Consider the following 24,363-nt stretch of genomic DNA (forward strand, 5'->3'; position numbering starts at 1 on the left):
TTCAGCCTGGAGGAGACTGAGGGGAGACCTCATTGCAGTCCACAGTTTCCACATGAGGGGAAGCAGAGGGGCTGACAGTGATCTCTCTTCTCTGGTGACCAGTGGTAGAACCCAAGGGAATGGCCTGAAGCTGTGAAGTTGTGCCAGGGAGGGTTTAAGTTGGATATTAGAAAAAAGGTTTCTCAACCAAAGGATGGTTGAGCCCTAGAACAGGCTCTGCAGGGAAGTGGTCAGAGCACTAGCCTGAAAAAATTCAAGAAGCGTTTGGACAACACTCTTGGGCACATGGTGTGACTCTTGGGGATGGCCTTGTGCAGGGCCAGGAGTTGGACTTGGATGATCCCTATGGATCCCTTCAACTCAGGATATTCTATGACTGGAGCATACAAGCACCATTGTGTAGCCTGGTTATGGGGACAGCAGGTGATATTTTGATGTCAGTCCCTCCTCCTTGACTAGGTACTATGTGGAAGCTAGGTTGCATCTATTATAGACTATTCACTTCCTTACCCAATTACCATTCAATAATTCTATTCCACCTCTAACACTGGGTAGGATTGTTGCAAAATGTGGAATATGTAAAAATTTTCTTAAGAAAGGATGTTCTTTGATGTTTGTTCTTTGTCTGCTTTTAAGCCTTATTAACAAGAAGGGATATTCAATCTGTGAAACAGACAACAGCTAACAAGCAAGCTCTAAGTGATGTCCAGGTGTTAGAAAAACAAATTACTTGGTAGAATTGCCTTGTTAGGGTTTAGGGCTTGACATGCTACAGAGATCTCAGACCTAGGGGAAGGTTAACAAAGCTTGGGAAGAAGGATGTACCACTGATAGTGGACACAAAGAATGCAGAATTTACAGGCCACAAAGACATCTGGGAGAACTCCCAAGATAAAGAAGAAACTAATAAACCCAACCCAGCAACTGTGCTGAAATCAGCACTGACTGGGTAAATGATAATTCCAGCAGGGGAAGATTGTGACCACTGGCTCATGGACCACTGACCCCAAAGAGAAAGACTGAGCATGGGACTAATTAGCATGAGAAGCAAGAGAATCATTAACCAATAAAAGAATACCAATTAATAAGAGAACACTAATTCCTTTGTTTGCTAAAATGTATAAAGAGTAAAAGGTTTTGATAATTGGTGTGCATGATTTGTGCAATAACACTGAGCAGCCCAGGATTGTGCAACTCTGAAATAAATAATCAGTGTCTCTCTTAAGTGTGTCATTACTGGCTTGTTGTGCACTGGGTAACAAATCTGATTTTGGCAGAGAAGATTGCTCAGCATTTCGGGCAGTAGCTCCTGCTTTCTATATTTTATCGGTCTAGAGACTGAATTAATTAGTTAAGTATTCCATCATTTTCTTCAAGTGCTGCTGGTTTTTGTTTGTTTGTTTAGGCACACACATTTAATATAAGTACACTCATGCTGAATCAAGATTTTGAACTGTTACTCAAAGAGGAAGAATGTCTTCCTGTATGTCCCAGGACTACTCTGCCAGGCCCATTAGGTTTCCTTCCTAGCTTGTAGCAGAACCCTGAATCAAAAACTTACTACAAAAATAAACACCATTGTCACAATTAAAATCTATGCAAAAAAAGATAGCAAAATGCAGATTTATTTCATGGCTTCAATTACAAATGTATTTACTTCCTGCTTAGCTGAAAATAAATTGGGGTGTACCACTGGCAATCTAAATGATTAACACTACATAAAAAAGTTCAGCTCAGAAATCACAAGCTACCAGTTTCAGTACCTGTAGGGATTTTTCCTAACAAAAATACGTATTTTAAAAAGCCCTGAACCACTTGACATGTATCATCACTGACACACACGGAACACCCATGCCACAACACTGCAGCGCAACTTTCTAATACAAAGTAATCAGTCCTCCAGTGCTCCATAGTCCATGCAGCTGTGCACATCCTCTTCCTTGGAGAGCTATATAGTCCTTCTTTAAAGCACAGGGTCCAAGTTGCTGTGTTTATAACATTACCTCTATGTACAACCACTTCACATTATTGTGGAGCCCAGCACAGAGTCTGAAGTGCCCTTTACTAGTGGCACCTGCTGCTCATGGTGTTCCATGACACAAGTTTGGCTCCCTCAGCTTTCCTGTCACAGAAATCCAGCCATGTGATCTCACTTTTGTTTCTAGCAAATTTTAGTCTTTTCGAGTTAAACGTGCCCTCATAAACACACATTTGGTAGAGACACACCAAGAGCTGTGGAAGGAAGCACTATTCAGTGAAAGGGCCAAGTCGCGAGGCACATGGGTATCTACATGTAATGACAGATATGTCAATGTACCAATGCTCATGTGAAATATGGGACACAGGCAGGAACCAGCAAATAAACACCAAAAGATATTGAAACAAAAAAACCTCACCATACTGAAACACACAATACTATCACATTTAACATTCTAACAGCTACAGCTTCAAATAGTAACTGGAACTTAAAGAAGAAAATTAAATATCACTGTTGCAAATTTACAGTTGCTTTAGAATTGCTTTTTAAAATAGGAATGAAGGACACTATTGAAAATTCAATTCAATAAGAAGTTGTTACTGTTCATTACAGAAACATAAACAAGCTAGCAATGAATCAAACTGGACGTGAATGTTCTTTTTTCATACACAGGGATTTGATGTTCAATGCTTTATCAGTCGTAAATTTATAAAAGTTTATTTGTTTTCTCCCATTCCCTCATCCAGCTACTCTCTGACTCTCAAGGCAAGTACCTGCCAGTTTGCTCCAATACCAGTCTTTTAACATTCTTGGTGCCAATAATATATGAGAATGCTAGAGGTGTATGGGACCAGATTACTTCAACTGAAAGCAGCAGTGAGATTTTTCTTCATGTACATGAACTTATCACCTTAGTCACCCTTTGAAGTTAGTGAAGACGAATACCTCCTTCAACTACAACTTCTCACATCCTAAAGAAGTTTTTTTCCCCCAGTGACTACACAGAGAAACTAGGATGAAGGGCTCAGATACAGGTATCTGAAGGAAAAAGTTCCCAGTGAATAGGCCCAATATTTTTAACAAACCATTCAAAAGTATTGTAGATTTTTATTTCTTAGTGCCCATAAACACACACACAATCCACATCTCTAAAGTTTAAATACTAAGTATGAAATTAAATTAAATAACAGGGAACTTCATGTACATGGCATTGGTCTAGACACAAGAGAAACATACAATTAGAGAACTCCACTGGAAGTATTTGGTGAAAAGAAACTAACATCCATAGCAGTCATTGTGACTATTTTTCTGACTCCATTCTGTGCATTAAATAATTCTGTATTTCTCTTCTCAGAATTGTATTTAAACAAGTAATCTTTCTCAAAAAAAAAAGAAAAAAGAAAAAAGGCTTCTTAATTTCCCTAGAGAATCAAACAAGCCAGCTGATAAGGAAACTTTAATCTTCTGTAATTAGCAATGGGAAAAAAAAATCCAGCACACTGGAAAGACCGACAATATTTGTAACTACTGTTATATACAAGCCCACTTTTTCTTCACCTTTTTCTCTTTGAAGTTGAGTGTTCTGCACTATTCCAGGAGTCGGTTATGAGGTATGAAAAACCAATAAATAGGTTAACATTATAACCATTTTAATAAAAGCCACTGCACTGTTTGTACTTTCAAAATATTTCTGAAAATAAAGTAAAAAAATATTTAGTATTCTTAAAAGTCTTAAGGAAATTTTTATTACAAAAGCAGTCATCTTTGTGGCTTCTTTTGAACACAATTCTGCTGCAACATTCCACTCAGACATATGGATATGCTTCATATTACCATTATACAAGTAATCACATTGCATTTCTATAGCAGTGAATATTAATTATATAAAACAAATAAACCCTCACAAAAATATATACAGGTACCCAGAAAGCTAATCAAGAAGAAATGATGTTGTCTGTACTAAAAAGTAAACACTATTTTCAAATACTAACAAAACATTCAATTTGTTTGTCTGTTTCTTCTGTCTAAGACTCTTGAGTAAAAAGACTTCCACAGAGGAATTTCTACAACTTTGGTTTATAATGACCTAGAAAGAATTCATACCTCATACATATTGATCTAGTAGATGTCTTTAAAGCTGATATGGAAAGCAACAGGGAAAGCTGTATTTGTGGACTTTATGATGAGAATAATAATTTAAACTCAGGATGTCATATTTCAAATATACAGAAAAGACCTGATTATATTAAACACATTTATCTTCTGCTATAAATTAGCTCATCCAGCCAGATCCCAACGCTTTAATTCCTCATGACTGAAGAAGCTACGTGTTCTCCCCATCTGATTAATAGTAGGCTACATATGGAAGGCCTTAAGAGCCTGCTGTTTTCACTGAAGGGTGTATCTATTTCAGCACCTTTCAGATGCAAAAGTTGGTACTAAGCTGTGCTGGTCATTGGATGATGATTAGCCATACTGGTGCAGTGTTTTGCTTACCAGATGCTTGTTAAAGGGTATGCTAATATCATATTCAGAAACAAGTTTCTGAAAATTTTGTCCAGAAACCAGAAGAAATGGAAACAATTGCAACGGCTTTGTACCCTATGTGAACTAATTAGTCCTGCTGAGAAACAGGCTGTATTTGCAGGAGAGGAGCACACATCCATGCCTCTGGCCCTCTGACTAAAACCAGTATGGCAACCTTCTACATAATGAAGCCATGTTAGTTTGTTCAAAGCCAAAACTTGTGGATAGCACTGCACTGCCACAGCCTTACTGGCTAGATCTACAGTTAGTCTGGCAAAAATATTACATTGAAGTACCTGCATGACCTGTAGTACCCAAGCTAGCTTTGTCAGAAGATCCTTTGGTAGTTCTGCAGTATTGCAGTGTGCTCTGTAGACACACCTAGTTCTTGAAACAACTGTCTTTTCCAAGCAAATTTATAATGTAAAAGTAGCCTATGGGAGGTTCAAAACATGGTATAGATGTAGAATGGCTCTATGGTGGTCAGATGAGGTGGTCATACAACATCCTGTCTTGCGGCAGGAATTTCCCCGACACTTTAAGTGGTTCCATGCACAGATGAGTTGTGTGTGGAGAACGTTAAACAGTCTCATATTAATTGATGGACATTTTAGGAAAGCTGCAAATACTGCACTGATCAGTTCCTTCCAGGGGACATGGCTGGCAAGAATAAAGGAACATGAAAAGACAGGTAAAGTTCCCCAGTTTTCATATCCAATGGCAAACTTCCATCTTAAACAAACAAACAAACAAACACAAACATCTCAAAAAACCCCAAACAAACGGGAAAATGCAACCACCAGCAAATAAACAGACATGTGACTACTTCCTGAAGCAGGAATGTAAATATTAGTACATAACAAACAACTCTGGACAGCCAGAGTTCAAATGTGTATTAAAGCATAGCCCCTTTTGAGAGGTAACACGGTATCGACATAAACCACCTCTGAGTCATCCCACATCGATGTTCTCAGTTTATGCATTAACAGCTATGCTTATTTATCTGCCCTTTCAGCAAACACGTGAGCCATGGGAGACAAAGGTGCGGCCAAGTTCTTCCAGGTAACAGATCAACAGCCAAGGTCAGGTCTTCTGCACAGTTACTCTTCCACAGAAATTATCTCTTTATTCCCCAGCAATATAGGAGCTGAAAGGTATAATGTCCTTAACCAGAAAGCACTGAATTGCCTGAGAACACAGCAATTAGCTCCTACAGACACTATACCGTACTTAGACCACTGACCTGCCACAGGAGCTAAAGCAATTCTGACTTGTCCATGTTGTCTGTGCTACGTGAGGCTGCCTACAAGAACAGAAACTCTACCTGACTCCTCTGTTGCCTCATTTTCTTTTCACTAGCTGCTTGCTAAAATCTCCATCTCCATCTAAGAGTATTTTCTACACTCAAGCATACCTCAGCAGTACACTGGCCAAGAGATATTTATGGTCAAATCCTTGCCCTTATTTACTCCTGTACAAATCTGACACTTCACAGCCTAGAGACAGAAATGAGCATAGGGCTTAACTCAAATTATATGAATAGACTGATGTGCTGGAGAGAATTCATTCTTCCACTGGCTCTGCAGGACTGGCACTGGAAGGCAGTAATAAAACAGAAGTGGACAGATATTTTTCATACTTGAAAAGATCAGGATTTAAACAGGAAATTACACTTTTAAGTATCACTTTCAGAAATAAAACTGCCTCCTGCTATTCATCCTGCTACTAAAAAGTCAGATGAAGATATCAAATTACAAGTGTATGCTGTGAAATTCCATCTGCATTGCTTTCATTTACCTATAAAAATGTTCTAATGGACTTTAAAAGCAGTTCAAGGAAAAATAAAATGATCCCTCAAGCTGAAATGCTAGGATCTGTAGGAGGGCAATACTGGACATTCAAGTGTGTGGTGCTGGTGGTACTGTTTTTGAGAAATGATGACTGAATCCTGTACATGGTCAGAAGTACCCATGTAACAGTAGTCATAAACAGCATGCACAGGCAACCTGAAAAGGAACATCAGGCACCGCCTTTCTTTTGCAACTGCTCCAGTTTTCTTCTTAAGAGGTTGTAGTTTTCCTTAGTTCCAGGTGCCATAGGATCAAGCTTCAGAGAGACTTCATAGTGCTTCTTTGCTAAGTCAAGGTTTCCCCAGCGATGATAAAGCACAGCTGGAACATCAATGGGGAATTTCATTAGCAATATTGTTGAATAACGTACAGTCTTGCCAATCACTTAGAAAACAACATTGAAGTATTTGTTTCCAGCAAGGGTCTGTCACTTGCTGGTGGCACAGTAGCTGCTTGTTCTGTTGCCAAATGCAGGAGCAAAGCCTGGGAGCAGAACTGGCATGGGAATGATGAAGGAATGAATTACAATGGAGCCATAAATGGCAGCTCTTATCTGGTGAGCTCATTGCGGGTTACAAGCATAGCATAAATGAACCAATTTGCAGACACTGAAGTGCAGCTACCTCTGGGCTGGATTGTGCAGCCCTCTTGATCTGTCATATCGTGTGACAGCTTTTCTGGTTTTAGTGCCCTGTTCTTCTGGCTGGCAGTTCTTCTAGAAAGTAAAATAGAAATCTGCCCAGCAGGAAGAAGGCTCAAAAGATTGCTTTTTCTTTTTAAACACAATGAATATGAAGCAGATAAACAATAACAGCTGATAAGAGTTAGAAAGGCTCTTACCCAAATTACCGTGATAACTGGCAGCATTTGGATTGGCTTTAATTGCCTTGAGGAACAAAGCTTCAGATTCCTGAATAATTTAAAATAACAAGTCATCAGGAAAGTCCATTCTCATATATATATATAAAACAATGCCAAATTTACCCAGCATTGTAATTAAAAACCCTCTGAAATGATGCCATATCTATATGATACCACCATATAAATATCCTGAGCCTGCCCAATCCTGTAGCTCAAGTGGCTACAGCCCCCTGGAAACAGTAATAATGCTACAAGTAAGTGTCATGCTTTCACAGGCTGCTGTAATTTTAGCAGAAAGTTATTAAGCACTAGTGAAGTGTTTAATAACTCTTTACCTAAGTAAACTCTTACCTACTTTACCTAAATAACTCTTTACCTTTTGCTCTTTACCTAAAGTACCTTTTTTTTTTAATAGTTATAGTATTTTCAAACATTATCTGCTGAAGTTTTCCCTACTTATGCAATCAAATTAAGGATAATGGAATTCAGTATCTAAGCAAACTGCTTTTAGACACCTTTCCTTTTACAATAATTTTAGCATTAAAAACAGGGGCATTGCAGTAAATCCCTTTCAAACGTTTCAGTGTGGTTCCCAATGAAGAGTACCTGCGTACCTTTTATTTAAAAAATCATGCCAAATCATATCATGCCATACAACATCCTTCACATTTTCCTCACCAGTTATCTTCTCTGTATTACCACTTGCAGTGTGTACTCTTAAGACTCTTGGTATCGGAGTACTTAGAAAACATCAGCTCCCTCACCAAATATTCAGAGAATAATTTACTGCTAAATTTATTCTCTAGTTAAAACAATTCTATTTTTCCGAACTAGCTGCTAATATAGATACTTTTTTCCCAGAGCATATTTCCTGCAGAAGTTTAAAAAGTCACAGACCCCCAGCACAAATGAAGCATATTTACTCACTGACATGCAAGTTTAGATACTTGAGAGCACATTTTACATAGATTTCTATGCTGTGCTTTAGGGAAAGTTGTTCATTCAGTTTCAATGCAAATGACTTGAAGATAAAATTACCTCAATGTGGTAGGCTTCCGTCTGAATGCACATACTTGCTGTCTGAGGTATGTGAGAATAGTAACATGAAGAAAAGTCCTTTCCTTTGTGCTAAGCTTTTGCTGCTTAAAATATAACACAGGCTCTACTGAAAAAGAAAACCTGTCAGCCAGATTTTTGGTTCCACCATCTTCTTATGTCAAGCATGAAATAACTCTCTGTAAGGGCCCCTTCAGGGGAAAAGAAATTTCTGATGTCAAGATTGAGTCACTCAGCTCTGAGTGACTTAAGAGCCTCCCCATATGTCCAAATTCAAGCCCAAACTAAAAGCATTGCTGAGCACAGCTGAGGCTGCCATTCTCAAGGCAGGAGAGACTCATGCGGAAAGTGCCTTCATCTCCACAGGTCAAGGAAATTACAAACCCCAGGGTTCTCAGAGCTTCTCCAGTGGAGGGCCACAAAGATGAGGGGACTGAAGCATCTCTGTTATGAGAAAAGGCAGAAGAAGCTGGGCCTGTTAAGCCTCCAGAAGAGATGACTGAGGGGACCTCATCGATGTCTAAGTACCTGAAGGGAGTGTGCCAAAAGGATGGATCCAGGCACTTCTCATTCATGCCATGCAACAGCACAACAGGCAAGGAGCAGAAACTGATGCACAGGAAGTTCCACTTGAACACGAAGAAGAACTTCTTTACTGTACAGGTGACAGATCACTGGAACAGATTGACCAGAGGGGTTGTGGAGTGCCCTTCCCTGGAGATACTCAAAACCTGCTTGCATGGGATCCTGTGCAACCTGCTCTAGGTGAACCTGCCCTAGCAGGGGGTTAGATGAGACAATCTCCAGAGGTCCCTTCCAACCCTAAGCAATCTGTGATTATAGTTTTGTTTCATTGACACTGAACTGTGCCATAAATTAAGTCCCTCCTGATGGGAGAGAATTTGCTGAAAGTCTTTGAGAGGAGTTTCACAGATAAACCGAGACTTTTCCTTTAGTTTCAATGCTTCCAGATAGTTGTTTATTAAGTCTTATCAGAGAAACAGAGCCACTAGCGTGACCCAGGTACAGCACAGAAGACAGAAAAGCAGGAGTGAGCTCTAGTTATCAAGATTTACACAGCTTTTAAAGATATTTTAACCAATAGTTACTAAAAACATACATTATTTTCACTTTCCTACCAATTATTCAGTAACACGACTAGGAACTGTGGAATTTTCTATCCAATCAATCCAAACTACTTTTACTGCAGAATATGGAGTAGTAGAAGAAGGAGAAGAAGGTTTAGAGAACAACAATCCTCCATTTTGATATTTTTTACTCTTATCTATGTACTACAAAGAGAAGCCCAAAACTTCTAAATTTTTCACCCTGTGACAATCTTACATAGTAGTCTATCACCTAATTCACACCACTGTATTTTCTAGTTCTTGTCTGACTGTTGGTAATTTTTTCCAAGGTTTGAAGCTAAAACAGTGTTGTTCAGGGGGGTAAGAACCCATAAAAACAGGCAGAGAAATATTCTCGGCACTCTGGTTCCTACATTTCAGGACAAGGAATACTTGGATAGGAGTTAACAAGGGAACAAGATGCCGGCAAATTTAAGAGTATATGACTCCATAGTGCAAATTCTAGCCTTGCTTTTCTATGGCATGAGCAGTTGCTCCAGCATTCTCATACCCAGACTATTAAAGTTCCTGGATGCATTGGTCTCTTTGAAACCCATACTATTTAGTGACTTCATTCATGTTTTGGATGATGGGACTGAATGCGGTTCCAGAACTTTACATATAGCACCTAAGAGGACGGTGTGAGAAATACACTGGAGGGGAGAACAGCTACTTCGAGGGACCTGGGCAGGGCAGAGAAACAGACTAGCAGGAATCACAGAATGGTTGAGGCTGGACTGGACCTCTGACCATGTGATTTCCTCTGTTAGCACTTCGAGACCACACCTGAAGTATGTGTTCAGGCTGGGGGTCTCCATTACAAGAAAGACACAGACATACTCCAGTGAGTCTTGCAGAGAGCCACAAAGGTGGTAAAGGCTGGAGCACAGGACATGCAAGGAACAGCTGAGAGAAACAGATCTTTTCAGGCTTCAGGAGAGAAGATGAAGGTGCTGCCTACAACTGCTTGATGAGATAATACACGGAAGATGGAAACAGAATCTTCTCACATGTAAGACGGGATGAGACATAATGGATGCAAGATGGCCTACAAGAAATACCAATAAAGGAAACATCAATTTTTTTTTTTTTATCATAAAGTTGGTCAAGCATTGAAACATGCTGTCCAGAGAGGTTTTAGAATCTCTATCCACAGAGATACTTAGGATTCAACTGGAACTGGCCCTGGTTTGGGTTAGGGGTTGGATTAGAGACTCAAAAATATGGCAAGAGGTTCAAGATAACCTCCTCTTTTCATACGGCTCTGCAGTCCTAAAAATCAACAGTGGATTGGCACTTGAAACCATGTAGTAATTTTAAGTCCCACAAAGCTGTATTTTTTCCCACTCCAAATTTTAGTATTTTGGCCTAATAAGTAAATCTCTTTTTTCCTCACTGGGCAGGTTAACACCAATCAAAATGAAAGATATGCTGACCATTTAATTCAGTCTTATGCCTAAAAGTTGCCACTTACACAGAGCAGAAGCACCTAATGTACAGAATTGCATCCTTTCACTGTTGAAGCACAGTGGGACAACACGTGCAATGTGCTTCCAGATAATTTAATGAAATAGATATTCAAGAGCTGGCTGCCATTACCATACATCTTCAACTCCATGCTCAGAATATTTTTATCACCACTACTTTGCTCAGCAGCTAGTAGAAGCATACTGGTTGATTAAAGGCTATTTAAGGTGCATCATATTCATATTACTGTGGATATATGGAGTAAATATACATACCAGTACATCAATGATATTTCAGATTGCTGCATCTTGCCAAATCTTTAAGTGTTGCCAAGAAACTTGCAGCTTGCATATAGCAAAGGCTTGGGGTAAGCACACTGCATTCCATCTGCTGCCAAGGCCACAAAATTGTAGTCTGGCTTTATTTCAAATACAAAAAATGCTGAATGGTTTCAATTTATTGCACTTTTTACAGAAAAAGTATAGACGTATACATAACAAAAATATAGCACACATCTTTTTCAAAGAACTAAAGATAGCTTGGTTCTTCATCCATTGAGATAAGAACAAGCAATTAAAGGAGAATCTAACTTGGTATAACAGACGTTAATTAAAAAACCCAAACAAAACCACAGAAACAGCTCATCCTTTATGTGCTTTTCCTTCTGGAACAATAAATCATTTATCAGTCAATGCAAAAAAAAAAAAAGGGCTATTTTTTATTTTTTGTGACGTAGGAAACCTATCTTCTGCTGAAAATCAAAGTGCATTTGAAACTGAAGGACAATGTTGTGTGCTTATTGGAAGGAAATCTCTCACAACATCATAAAACTTTTTTGACTCAATGTCTTTTAAAATAAGAGATATACAAAAATTCCCCAGAACAAATCTTCCTTTGTGGCAACAAAGCCAATGTAGTAGCAACTTTTATACAGACACATAATAAGTAACCTAATAAATTAAATGCCTGAGGTTATACAACACATCAGACACAGCCAGGCAGCACTCTGAAAATTACCTCCCATCACCTTGACAGTCTCCATCCCCCGTTCCTCCCTTCCAATTCGATTCAATAAAAATTCTTGAAGAGCCATCCACTCCTCTGTTTTTACATGGTGAGGGGGTGGACAAGAAACCTGAAATTTTCATGCCTTTTTTTCATCAGTAAGCATTCTCCCATTACAAACAAATCTGTATCTCTTCTTTCCAGGCAATGGAAAATACAGCTGCTGAGATCATAACCTTTGGTTATGAGCCCACTTTCCAATTCCCCTAATTTGCTCTCCCTGTTATAACCCAGCAGTTTTAAGTGACTAGTTAAGCTCTGCACAAACCTACTACTCCATTTTGAACTACTAAAACACTCACTGGCGCTCTGCTTTTTTTCCTGGGCTCCACTATTCCTTTTGCTTTTTTCAGAATGTGGACTTAAAAGCTGCACTTTCCCCTACTCTTATTTCTACTTTTGTCCTCCAACATGTTCTCCTGCAGCCTAACAACTTTCAGGGCTGGCAATCAAAACCACTATCTTCTTTTTTATTTTTTAAATCCACTAAGACAGACTTGACTCTCCTACACCTGAAAAAGTTTTCTAGCTTGTTTTCAACTTATTTTTTCTACTTTATTTCATTATAAATGCTCTTTATTCTGTCATGCTACATATTCTTCCCAATGATTGACTGTAAAATCCTCTATTCTTCCACAGTCATGACTCACCAAAATAATTCTAGCAATTACCTCCTCCATAATCTCATACCTTATGCATTCTGGATGTTAATTTGTATCCTTCTGGAACTTTGTTAAACTAACCTAAAATATATATTTTATAACAGTCTCAGGTGGAGAGAGAAAAGAATTAGAGCATACAGGAAAAAAACCCAGCCAGTTTAGAAAAACAGCAGCAGGGTGTTAAACAGCATCACTAATGCAAACAAAAGCAAGTGCTGGGTTGTCACAGGCCCTGGCTTCACATGTGGACAGGTCAGGACTCCACAGCTGAACAATACTGTAGAAATTTAAGTGGTCACAGTAACTGCTGGACAAATGTATATATTTTGAGAATCATGGCATCATTAAAGTTGGAAAAGACCTTTAAGATCATGAGGTCCAATTGTCAACCCAGCACCACCACCATGTTCACCATTAAACCATGTCCTCAAGTGCCATATCCACACATTTCTGGAACACTTCCAGGGATGGCGACTCCACCACTTCCCTGGGCAATCTGGTCCAATGTTTCACAACCCCTTTTATGAAAAAAATTTCCTACTATCCAATCTAAACCTTCCCTGGTGCAACTTAGGCCATTTCCTCTTGTCAAGTTTCATATAATAAAATCTTCTTACTTTGTATATAAATGAGGATGTTCCTTCAGTGCTGCTAACATTATCACTACCAAAAAGACATCAAACCCCTTAAAAGCCAAGCTTTGGTAAATGATGTTTTTCTGAGGAACACCAGAATTTGATTATTAATTTTTCCCTATCATATACATAAATCACTGACTATAGAGTCAGTTTAAACAACTAACTATATTAAATGTGTATGATTTATTCTCTATCAGCTCACACAATTCCCTTTGGAAAACAAGTCAATCTCCTCAGTTTCATTACATTTGCTACTTGCAAATAAAGGTAGCTAGTGCTGAGGTACCACTCACAGGCTGGTCCACTGCATCCAAGAGAAAGTTCAATACATTGCTCAATGTATGGACTTTCTCTCACAGTATTCTGAGATCACCCAGGTATCCCATCCTCAATCTGGGATTAACAAACTTGTATTATTGTATTTTAGATAGCATCTGAGGCAAAAAGGCTAGAATTCTTATCTATCTATATTCACAGAACACATAGCAAAAGCACAAGGACTAGCCTGTCTCATCCAATTTGAGTTCCTGAAACAAGGTCTCTAATTCAATGCAGGCTCTCTCCCTCGGCAGTGAAGCAACACAAGACCCTAACTGCCCTCTAGTGTGCTTAAGAGCCTATTTCTCTCCACTGACCACTGACATAATGTAGGGCAGTGACATTTGTAACCCAGGCATCTAAAATAAGGAGAGATAAGCTCAAGCCAGAATCACACACCAACACTGTGAAAAAAAGGGGCACTGAAACCTGATTATCTAAGTCATAATCCAGAATGATGTCCTCAAACGGTTTCTACAAAAGATTTAGATGGAGTTTAATTGAGGGAAAAATCCCAACTAAACCAGCCCAAAGCCCTACAGTCAAAAAGATCTAGGTACCTACCTTATATTTTTGTGATTTCCCCAGTACATTAGCCAAGGAAAACATAAGGGAATGATCATTAGGTATTAATTCCAGGGCTTCTCTTCCAACTGCTTCTGCTTGAGCTAGATTGCCTGGGAGCCCAGGCAGAAGAAAAAGAGAAGGCATGTTTCAACACAGCCCTATTAGTTACTTTTGCATGATGCAAGCACACATATTTTACAAATAGCTGATTGCATAGTTTTTTGAAGAAAACCAGGTATCACACACACACACAAATGTAAAATCCTGCAGACTCAGGCAATAGAAGCTCTTCATTTTGTTTTCAACATGTAACACCTTCAGAAGAACAACAAAGCACAGATGAAAATGTTCTAGAATTTAATCTGCAATACAAACATGCTTGCACATTGATGGCATTTCAAGTAAGTATCAGAAATTCAATGTATCGGCTGGATTTCAAGTGATGCTTTAAAATCACTGAGTCAGACATTAGAGAGTGTCTGTCTGGGTAGCCAAACAAGAAGTAGAGATCCTTTCAGATAAAACCAGATAAAGCTTTAAGTTTTTCTAGACACTGAATTATTAATTGAAACATTCAAATAGACTTTTACCTGTGTTATCAAGCAGTATTATCATATTGTTCCAAGCCAAACTGTGCTCTGGTTTTAGGACTGTAGCATTCCTCCATGCATTCAATGCATCTATATGGCGATTCAAATCTGCATACTAAAAAGAAAAATCCAGTAATTTTGTTATTACTTGCTTTATTTTCCTCTCATGCACTAAAGACACTAAAGAGTTGTTAACGTCTTGCTCCTTTCTAGTATGATTTCTTTTTATAGACAAAAATAAGAAATGTAAAGGGAATACTCTTGTAGTATGGAAGATGAGAGTGCTATATACTGATTTTCCTTTTCTTTTCTCTGGGAGCGAGGCTTGTCTTCCAATATGCATGTACCAATAGAATAAGGAGAAGAGAGAGCACACAACTTAGAAATCTGCGCAAGAGAATTAGTAAATATTTAATGTACATATTTCCAAGAATCTAATTCAAATTTTTCAGCATAGTTCTACTAGCTAATGATATACTAATGAATGCAAAACAGTCTAATATTGGGAAATGATTAATAGTATCTTTTGGAAAAAAACCCCTAAAATCTGTATTTTTGTTTATACTTCTTTATATGATAAAGTAGGATTACCAAAGGTTGTATGGAAGGAAGTATACCAGGAAAGCTATAGGAAAAGCTGCTAAAGTATGAAATCAGCCTCAATCACAATACAAGGAAACTGGGATAACTATCAGCTTTTAACAGTACAGCAGAATTATATAAATCTATCTATATATACACAGATAGAGAGACACAGATTCCAGTCATAGCTATCATTTAAGCACTTACCAACCGCCCTAAATTGTAGTAACAATCTGGGTATTTTTTTCTGTGTTTAATTGCTGTCCAGTAGCTTTGCTCTGCCTCTTCAAACCTTCTTAAACTGTTCTGTACTATTCCTAGATTCATCCACGCAGCAGCAAAATCAGGTCTGGGCAAATTGGGAAAAAACACCAAGAGAGAGGACACTTAAGCACTTGAAACACAAGATCCTATTGTATCATTTTGGCTCAGTTAGTGCAAAAAACTGCTTAGCATTGGTCTAAACATACTGTATTTGTACAGCTAAGGACAGCAACTCCTCTGCTTCATGGAGCTCATTTCTTTCTTTCAGAATATTTCCAAGGTTGTTCATGGCATGTACATATTTTGGATTCAACCTAAAATTTAAAATTTAAGAGATTATTATTATGTATGGACATGTATTAATATATGCAAATTGCTAGCTCTGCAATGCTGCAGAACATGAAAATGAATACCTAAGCATTTTCTTCATGTTAAACATGAAAGCAGTTTTAGGACAGATCATTAAAGTAGTAAAATTTCTAATACCTTACAGCTTCTCTGTAGTATTTGATTGCAGCACTTTGATTTCCTTTGTCAGCCAGGTTTTTGCCAACATTGTAGTGCACCTGAAAACACAGATGGATATTCCACCAGATGCCACACAGTCAGATATTTTGTGGAACCAAGTAGCTAAAAATTCTTTCTCCAAAAAGAAACAGTCAGCACTTGTGTCATTCACGGCTGGCTTTTGGTGTAGGTTGATACTTAAAACTGGACAGTTCATACAATGAAGATAGTAAGAAAAAAATTGAGGAATATATCAATAGATCAGTTTACCTGTTCCAGCTATTTAAGAGAGATTATTCACTTCCTAGTTTTATAAATGAGATACCACACCTTTCACAAGACACTTTGTATGGAGACCTCCTGCTCTTAATTTCGTTTATTTGCCAGGTAAGAGAAAGTTTGACTCAAACCAAATCTATCATAGCAGAAGAAACACTACAGCAATGTATCAATTAAATTTGTTTTCATTATAGCATAAACTAGAAGAAACTCAACAGTCACAGAAAAACCAAACAAAAGGTAACAGACAGACACAATTATTGTCTTAGGATAAAAATGAACCAAAGAGCATTTCTGAAATAACAGCAACATGTTGAAGACTTTGCCTGCTAAAAACTGAAGCATGAAGGAAGGATCTAGAGCTTTCAGACTACAGGGAAGAAGGTGCATCATCCTGATTTATGGCAGGAGTAAATAGGAATAAATATATTTCAGGACAAATCTGAGTTGGAAAACATCTCAAATCCTACTTTAAGACAAATCTCAGACTATGTTACCTGGTTGAAAAGTACTGTGAATATTGACTCTTGAAAAGAGATTTCTCAGTACCTGGATCAGGACTCATTATTTAGATTACCTTACTATTTGAAATCAATTTGTATATACTTCATCTAAAACAAACACATACAGTAATTTCTTCCAAACTTTGAAAATCCAATTTAAAAACACAGTAATAACTTCAGATTGAAGTCCAAAAAGATAGGTCTGTAATGCACTTAGGTAAGTCCAACTCACCTTCTGCATTCAAAAAAGGATTTTCTCTGACGTGTCCATTAACTGAAAAATGCTAATTGCAGTTGGCACAGTATTGATCCAATGCACACAATTATTGGAGCCTGGTTGTTAGGGTATTTAATTGTTGAATTTCATCTCTATATGATTGTAACTACATAGTAACATACTATCAACAAATAAAGTTAAGGACATTTTCCACACTTTCTTGAATGGGCGAAAAAGTGTTTTCACTGGTTTTAAGGAGAGCAGAGATACTATAAAGCTTAGTAAGCATGCACAGAGGCAGCTCCTCACACTATAAGATATAAAACAGCACACAAATTCAGCATCCCATAAAAGCAGTTCTAGCACAGCTTCCATGAAGAAAAGAATCCTGGCACTGTGTTGTACATTCATAAAAATATGACAAGGCCCAGGGAAAAGAAGCAACAGAACGGTACATTTATATCAAGAAATAGCCAAAGATCAATTGACTGTGTCAAAAAATACAAAAAGATGGTGCAGCATTTTCCCAGGAACCAATAAAATAAAATGAAGTACCCTGAAAGATGTTTCTTAGAACTGAATTCTATTTATATATCTCTTCCAGAAATGTTTCAGAACACTAACATTCTTACCAAACTGGATTGCTCTGATTATATATGCTGAAGATCACATATTCAAATTTCACCCAGATAAAAGATAAATTGTGGCAACACAGAAGAAATACTTAAAGATGTCACTGAATACTCTATGTTAGCCCTTGAAGTACCTGACTTTACACTTCAGTATCAGCAAACAAAATTATATTTAACTTGATTCAATTTCATTCTTTAAGAAGCTTTACAAAATGAAATTTGACTAAAGACTGGGACAGAGCAGATGAGAAAAATCTTGGTGTACACCAACCACTCAGTCTTTCACATGCCAGCTATCTTGTGTTAGGAAACAGCACTTCACTTTCTATCTTTCACACGTTTATTTTTTAACATGTAGTATCTTCACATCAATTTTTTTTTCCCCAAAAGTAGCATCAGAAAGAGTATTTTTCTCACATAAACAGAATTGTGCAGTCTGAATAAAACTGAGAGATATCAATTCTCTCAAGTCAAAACATCAAATGAGGTATTAAGCGCACTTTTGTGAACTGAACTAAAAAGATGTACTATAGTCTATTGAAGCTGATAGCACAACAATTTAAATAAACTACTAGCATTTTCAGTGGTGTATTTTTGTCCTCAGCTCTAGCTTCTGTGTGAAAGGAAATGATGTTTCTATACAATACTCCCAAAAATGAAGGGCTCCTTGGTGTATGTAAGTTTTCTAATTTCCCTTCAAGTGAAATTGTAGCTTTAGTTCTTCTTAATATGGTGGTGACAAGGAAGGGAAGAGGGAAAAAAACCTAAACCAAACATACCAAAAGAAGTGTCCAGCTTACCGTAAATATCCAATGACAAAACCAGTTCTGCAATGGGTTGTAAGATGCAGTAACTTCCTGCTCTTAAGAACAGAACCAGCAAATGGTTTCCAGGCACATACGGTCATTTGAGATGTGCAGGTTACTTCTGCCATCCAGCCATGTCTCTCACTTCACTGGCCACGGCAGAGAGATGCCAAGGTCAGCCTTTAGCTCACTTAAAGCAGGCCTGCAGTAACCACCTGCTGTCTGCTGAGCACAAGGTGTGACTCTCCTGCACAACACGGGGACACAAGTGCTTTCTATGTACCAATTGGTGGGAAGGATCTGGTCTTTAATAATGAGGGGCCGGTGAGTTGTTTTAAATTTCATCTCTAGAGGTGTGGTTCTTCTGCTTTTGGCAGATATTGTGCATGCCAGCCTGGGAGGGAAGATCTTCCCTTTCTGGTTAAACATTTAAGAGCAGACAGAGCCCTTCCTTATTAAATGATTAAATATTAACTGGAAATGACGTATTACATTATACCCAGATGATCCTTTATCAATCTTAAACAGGTAATTACTTTACAGTAGTAGCTCTAAAAGGAGCATTCTCAGGGATGCATAACAACATAGTATTCTCTGAAATCTAGACAATCAGGTAAAAATACTCTAGGGTAGAACCTACTTTCACTCAACAGGCATGTGTTGTTTAATTAACATAACCATGGCATCACAGCCTAGCCAAGGAATAGGCTCTAAGTGTTTGTCTGTTTGCAATACTTCAATCTGCCTAAGAAGCCTGGATAAAAAAGAAAAAGCACTGCATATTATTCTGTGCTAGATATACATAGTACTTGAACTTGTATTTAAATGTTAAATTTAAACAAAGAGAGAAAAAAAATTATATTTTCCTGTACAAAAATGAAATTATTGCTAGCCTGATTTTTTTTGCTTTTTTTTCCCCCCCTCAAAGTAGCATAGGAAGAAATTGAAATGTAGTATCACCTTCTAGGAGGTACATCCCCTCAGCTGAAGCACTACTATTATCATCAATTTTACTCTCTCTCTTCCTAGCTGCTGATAATCACTTTTTAGCAAATATGAACATTTTCTGAAAAGGATGAAAGCAAAGCACAGACGTCCAAATTTCTCCAGGAACATGTAGATGCCTCCGTTCAATGCCAGCTCCTGTCATCAATCTTCTCTTTCTTCTACTGCTAAAACTCTGTTTTCTAAATAATAATAAAACAAAGCTTTTTTGATAGTCACATCTTGTTTGTGTATCTAATGTTGTCTAAAGGTTCTTTTGCATGACTGTGCTTGTATATGCAAAAATTGACATCTCAAATGGTGGCAAAACACTGCAAATAGCCCATATAAAGACAGCCCACAGCACTTAAGTTAAATTCCTGAGAAGATAATCCCCTTTTAATATATATCATTAAAAAAACCAAAAACAAAACTTCAATATCAAAAGGAAATGTCCTCTAGATCAGCTTCCTTAAGGATCAAAGATCAGATCCTCAGGCAGGAATCTTGTTCTGTCACAAAGGGGTTTTACAGGACCTTTTAAGAAAGTATAGAAACCAATCTCACAAACTTATTGTACCTTTTCAGCATTAGCACAGCTTGTCTCTGACAAATTTGTATCTATAATGATTGCAGTTTGCATAAAGCATCAAGTTCAAAGTTACTTACCCTGGTATGTCAAGGCAGATAGTAACATTATGTTGAGAGTATTTTAACCTCCTTGCTTATTATTGTAGAAAAGTTGCTACTGAAATGGCTTTTCAAAAATTACATTTAATTATTTCTATCCTTTAAAGAAAAGCCAGTAGCAAGGAGAATGTAGAGATTAGATACAAAATAGCAACAATTTACAATCATTTAAATTTATTTATTTCAAATCTAGGAAAAGAAAAATGCCGGCTATTTCCCATGTACGTAACAATGTAACTGCAATTATTTATTTAGATACTCAATGAGAGAAAGTAATCTAGGAATAAAGACCATCTCTGGATTCTTAACTGCTATGGCTTTTCCAAAAGGTAAGAAAAAATAACTCAGTTCTTCCAACAGTGCAAACATTTCCAAAGGCAAAAAAAGAAAAGGCAGCAAGATGAGTATTTTTGGGAATAATCTTTAAAACTAAAAGAGACAATGTGTAATGACTTCAGAAGGTGAGGAGCAATCCAGCAATGTCTAGAAATAGAGAACAGCAGTAGGGCAGGGGCAAAATCTCACATAATCTTATGTATCCACATCTGCTGTAGTTGTCAGGACTTCTTTTATCATCAGTGGAGAGAAAGACAAATCTAGGATGCAGTCCTTCTGAGTTATATCTCTCATTTAGTCCAATGTGATGAACCACATGCTAAAAGAAACAAGCTTCTTCTCCCCAGGAGAAGAATCCAATCCATACAGTATGAAAAAAGGTGGTAGGAAAAATGGAATCAATATACAGGCACTTCCTGTTCAGCTAAGGAAAATACTGCCAAATGTATTAAAAATGTGTACTGTTTCAGTCTAATGACCTTTGAAACCAACCTGAGTGTAGGGCCATGCAAGTTCAAATGTGTGACATGCTCCTGGACATGTTTAACCAAGATGTGTAACATACTTCTTTCTCTCTCTTAAAAACACCCACCCACCCAATAGGTATTTACATCCAAATATGTGTGTGTGTGCGAATATCTATATATATATATCTATCATATATATTTTTAAAAATATTGTAAATAAGTAACATTTAAAATAAATTTTAAAATATTTAAAACATTTAAAAATCTGTATTGGGAGCTTTTTTTAGAGGTCAAAATATTTGTAGCTTCATTATGGTACCTGATTATTTCCAATCAATTTTAAAGTCACTGCAACATTTATTAAAGTTGATCTTAAATGCCAGATCTTGAGCCAGATGTGTCACCACTCAAGGCACCAGATTCACTACTATGCCAGACAATCTCATTTAATGCAGTTTCCTCATCTTCATCTAAAGATATGCTTAAAGATGATGAGTCTTGGAATTAGAGAAGGCAGTGCTGTTACTACTTGTTATTTAGAATTAGGGTAAGTTTACCCTATACTTCCCACACAGACTATTTGGAATTGAAAAGAGCTGTACCACAAAACATGAACAGCCTTTTCTGCTAGTTAGGATTTGAGATCCTGCTACATAATGGAAGTAAAGCGAGACCACATTAGACATACTTAATATGTTCCAGGAACAACAAGAAAAAGCTATTATCTATGTGCCATTCTTTGGTCTGCACCAGCCTCCTACTGAAATAAATGGGTCACTGACAAAAAGTCCTGTGGAGTCATTTTTAAAGGAAGCCTGCAATTTCAAGACAACTGAAGATCAGAACAAAACCCAGTTCAAATTTTTACATTTACCTTTGTCAAAATTAAATAAATATAGCTGAGTTCACAAAGAAAACAAGAAAGAGGCTCTTAACACATGGACTCTCTAATGTTCCTGCTTAGGAAAGTTCCCTACTATTGTGATTTCAAAGTTACATCCTTCAGCAAAATTGAAATGTGAGCCTACAATCCCTTCCCTGTTCACACTGCCACGCTTTCCACTTGCACAAGCTGTCACCAGCAAAAATACAGCTCAGGCATGTCTACAGTGCCCAGTGTTGACAAACACAAGCTCATTTTGCCTGTACATTCATTGGCTTTAAACCAGCTGCATTAGTTCAGTAGCTTGTGCACAGCTTATCAGCTCAAGCACAGTATTGTGAGAGCACAGCTACACATCTTCCCAGCCAGGCATGGCGGGAGTCCAAGGAGCTTGGAGCACAGGCAAAGAGTGTGGATCTGTCTGAAGCACTCTTACCATGGCAGATGGATGGAGTTACACACAAAGAAAACAGATTGCATTTGCTCCATTTATAGTATGCGTTTGTCATCCAGAAGACAAGATATACTGAGGTCATCATTAAAAAGAAGATGGTTGCCTACCACTGCCACACAATAAAATACAACAGCTCTTTTCCTATGTATTATAATCCAAGATTACCAAAAGACGCCACCATGTTGTAAATATTAGCCATAAATATTTTTTACAGCTCACTGCTGCATATTTGTATTCCAGTAAATGCTAAGTTTATTGTTCTCTTTGTGAAGTTGAGCATTCACACTTTTTAAACTCTGTATCTTGATTGGTATTGTCTAGATACCACTCTAGATTACAGAAATCTAATAATTTAAAACATCAATGTACTTTTATAGACATATAGCTGTTTATATTTTTATAGCTGCACGTTCCCACTCCCAGGATCTTCGAAGAGTCTCTTTACTGAAATTCAGACACCATCAAGGCTCAGTGGTATACTCCAACAGAACACACTCTTGGCTGTCAAAGGACTGCTGTGGAGGTCACCTCTGCTGGAGGCTAGAGTCAGTCTCCAATGCTGAACACTGCTGCTCAGCTCAGTGAAACATGCTATCCAGTTCCACGTCTTACTTGTTCCCTCACTAAGCCTGCAGGGAAAATTGCAGCTTTCCTCAGTGTCCATGTCTGAAGACTCTAGCCCATTCAGCTGCTGTAAAAGAGCAGAAGTGGGAGCAAAGATTTTACTCCCACATCCTGCAATTGCACTGATGATATGCTGCTTTGTCCCTCAGCTGTGCTGGTTTTATATACCACTGGAAGGTACACAGAAAGGATTCTAAAAACAGCACAGACATTTTTCAGCTGAATACATTGCTACAATTTACTTACCCTGTTTTGATTTTTTTACTGCAATAACTTGCAATTATACACACAATTTTTTAAGTAGATTTTATTAGCAGTACACCCAATTTGACTGGATGCCTTTCTTGAAGTGCACTCTCCCTTCTCCCTCACCTCCCCACTCCCACTCCCAAGTTCTGAATTACAGTATTGTAATTTGCACTTTCTGGTATTTTGACTATGCTACCACTGTAATTTAGGTGTCTGACATGTCAATGTCATTCCTGAACCAAGTAAGACTGTGAATAACACTGTAGCACAATATACTAACTATGCATAACACCTCCTTGACCCCAAATTTCAAAACACCTGAAAAAAAAGAAAAAAAGATTAGAAGTCCATGAGTGACTTACTTTTGCATTCAGAGGGCACACAGACAACGCGCTCCTAAAAAGCTGTTCTTCTGACCTCCACTGACTGCTGCGGAGTGCACAGCGCATAACATTTATCAACAAGATTCCAAGTACTGCCACAGCAAGAATTTTCTTAAGGAAAGAGAGCCAAGTTAAGAAACAAATCATGCAGTTGAACAACATCATCAACTTTACTGATTATTTTGATGGTACCTTTTTCTTGGCTTGCTTACTCAAGAGACTAAATCCATATGTAAAGAGAATACAATATCCAATACTGGGGAGGTAGATGACTCTCTCTGCAATAACAAATCCTACTCGGAAGAAGAGATTACTTGCAGGAAGAAAAGGGATAATAAGAAATCCAAGTCCCAGTGTAAGGATTCTGCAAACAAGAAACAGATTCTCAGATTAACTACAAATCTTAACAAAAGTACCTTTTCCACTTAACATATAAACTTTATTTAAACACTGTAGAAGGATGTGCATATAGAACAGGACATTCAAACACAGCCTTTGAGACCCACTAAGAAGATCAGATCAAATTTCAGTGAGGCACTTTAAAAATAGTTGCTATAATTTCCAGAAAAGCAATATTCATGCTTCCAGGCCAGAAGATAGCCCCATTACATATTAATTACATAACTCCTATTTAAAATACACAGGCAGGAAAAGTAATGGTAAAAGCTACCTGTCTATTTTTGGACCTACTAAGACAGTAATGGGGGTAAAAACATAAGTCACTGTTAAAGAATAAACTTAGGTGCACATTCAACTGAGAGGGTGGTTTTTCTCCTAACAAACACATCAATAGTAGAA

At 37.7% G+C, this 24,363-nt stretch overlaps 1 protein-coding gene across 3 annotated transcripts in view; it reads right to left on the reverse strand.

The window, feature by feature from the left end:
* Positions 1-1,609: 1,609 nt before the first annotated feature.
* TMTC4 (transmembrane O-mannosyltransferase targeting cadherins 4) overlaps positions 1,610-24,363 on the reverse strand; it is a 56,575-nt gene continuing 33,821 nt past the window's right edge. For 2 of the 3 annotated variants that reach the window (XM_032100126.1, XM_032100128.1), the window contains 9 exons: positions 23,758-23,929; positions 23,545-23,676; positions 16,038-16,117; positions 15,758-15,865; positions 15,495-15,636; positions 14,706-14,820; positions 14,113-14,225; positions 7,195-7,264; positions 1,610-6,675 (listed from right to left, as the gene is read on the reverse strand). In XM_032100126.1, coding sequence (XP_031956017.1) covers positions 6,524-6,675; positions 7,195-7,264; positions 14,113-14,225; positions 14,706-14,820; positions 15,495-15,636; positions 15,758-15,865; positions 16,038-16,117; positions 23,545-23,676; positions 23,758-23,929 — 1,084 coding nt within the window. In that variant the 3' untranslated portion in view covers positions 1,610-6,523. Of the gene's footprint in view, positions 6,676-7,194; positions 7,265-9,690; positions 10,447-14,112; positions 14,226-14,705; positions 14,821-15,494; positions 15,637-15,757; positions 15,866-16,037; positions 16,118-23,544; positions 23,677-23,757; positions 23,930-24,363 lie in introns of those variants that run through there. The other variant, XM_032100127.1, reaches the window with a different exon arrangement.

Source organism: Corvus moneduloides, chromosome 2, assembly GCF_009650955.1.
Source record: "Corvus moneduloides isolate bCorMon1 chromosome 2, bCorMon1.pri, whole genome shotgun sequence".
Classification (NCBI taxonomy): Eukaryota; Metazoa; Chordata; class Aves; order Passeriformes; family Corvidae; genus Corvus; species Corvus moneduloides.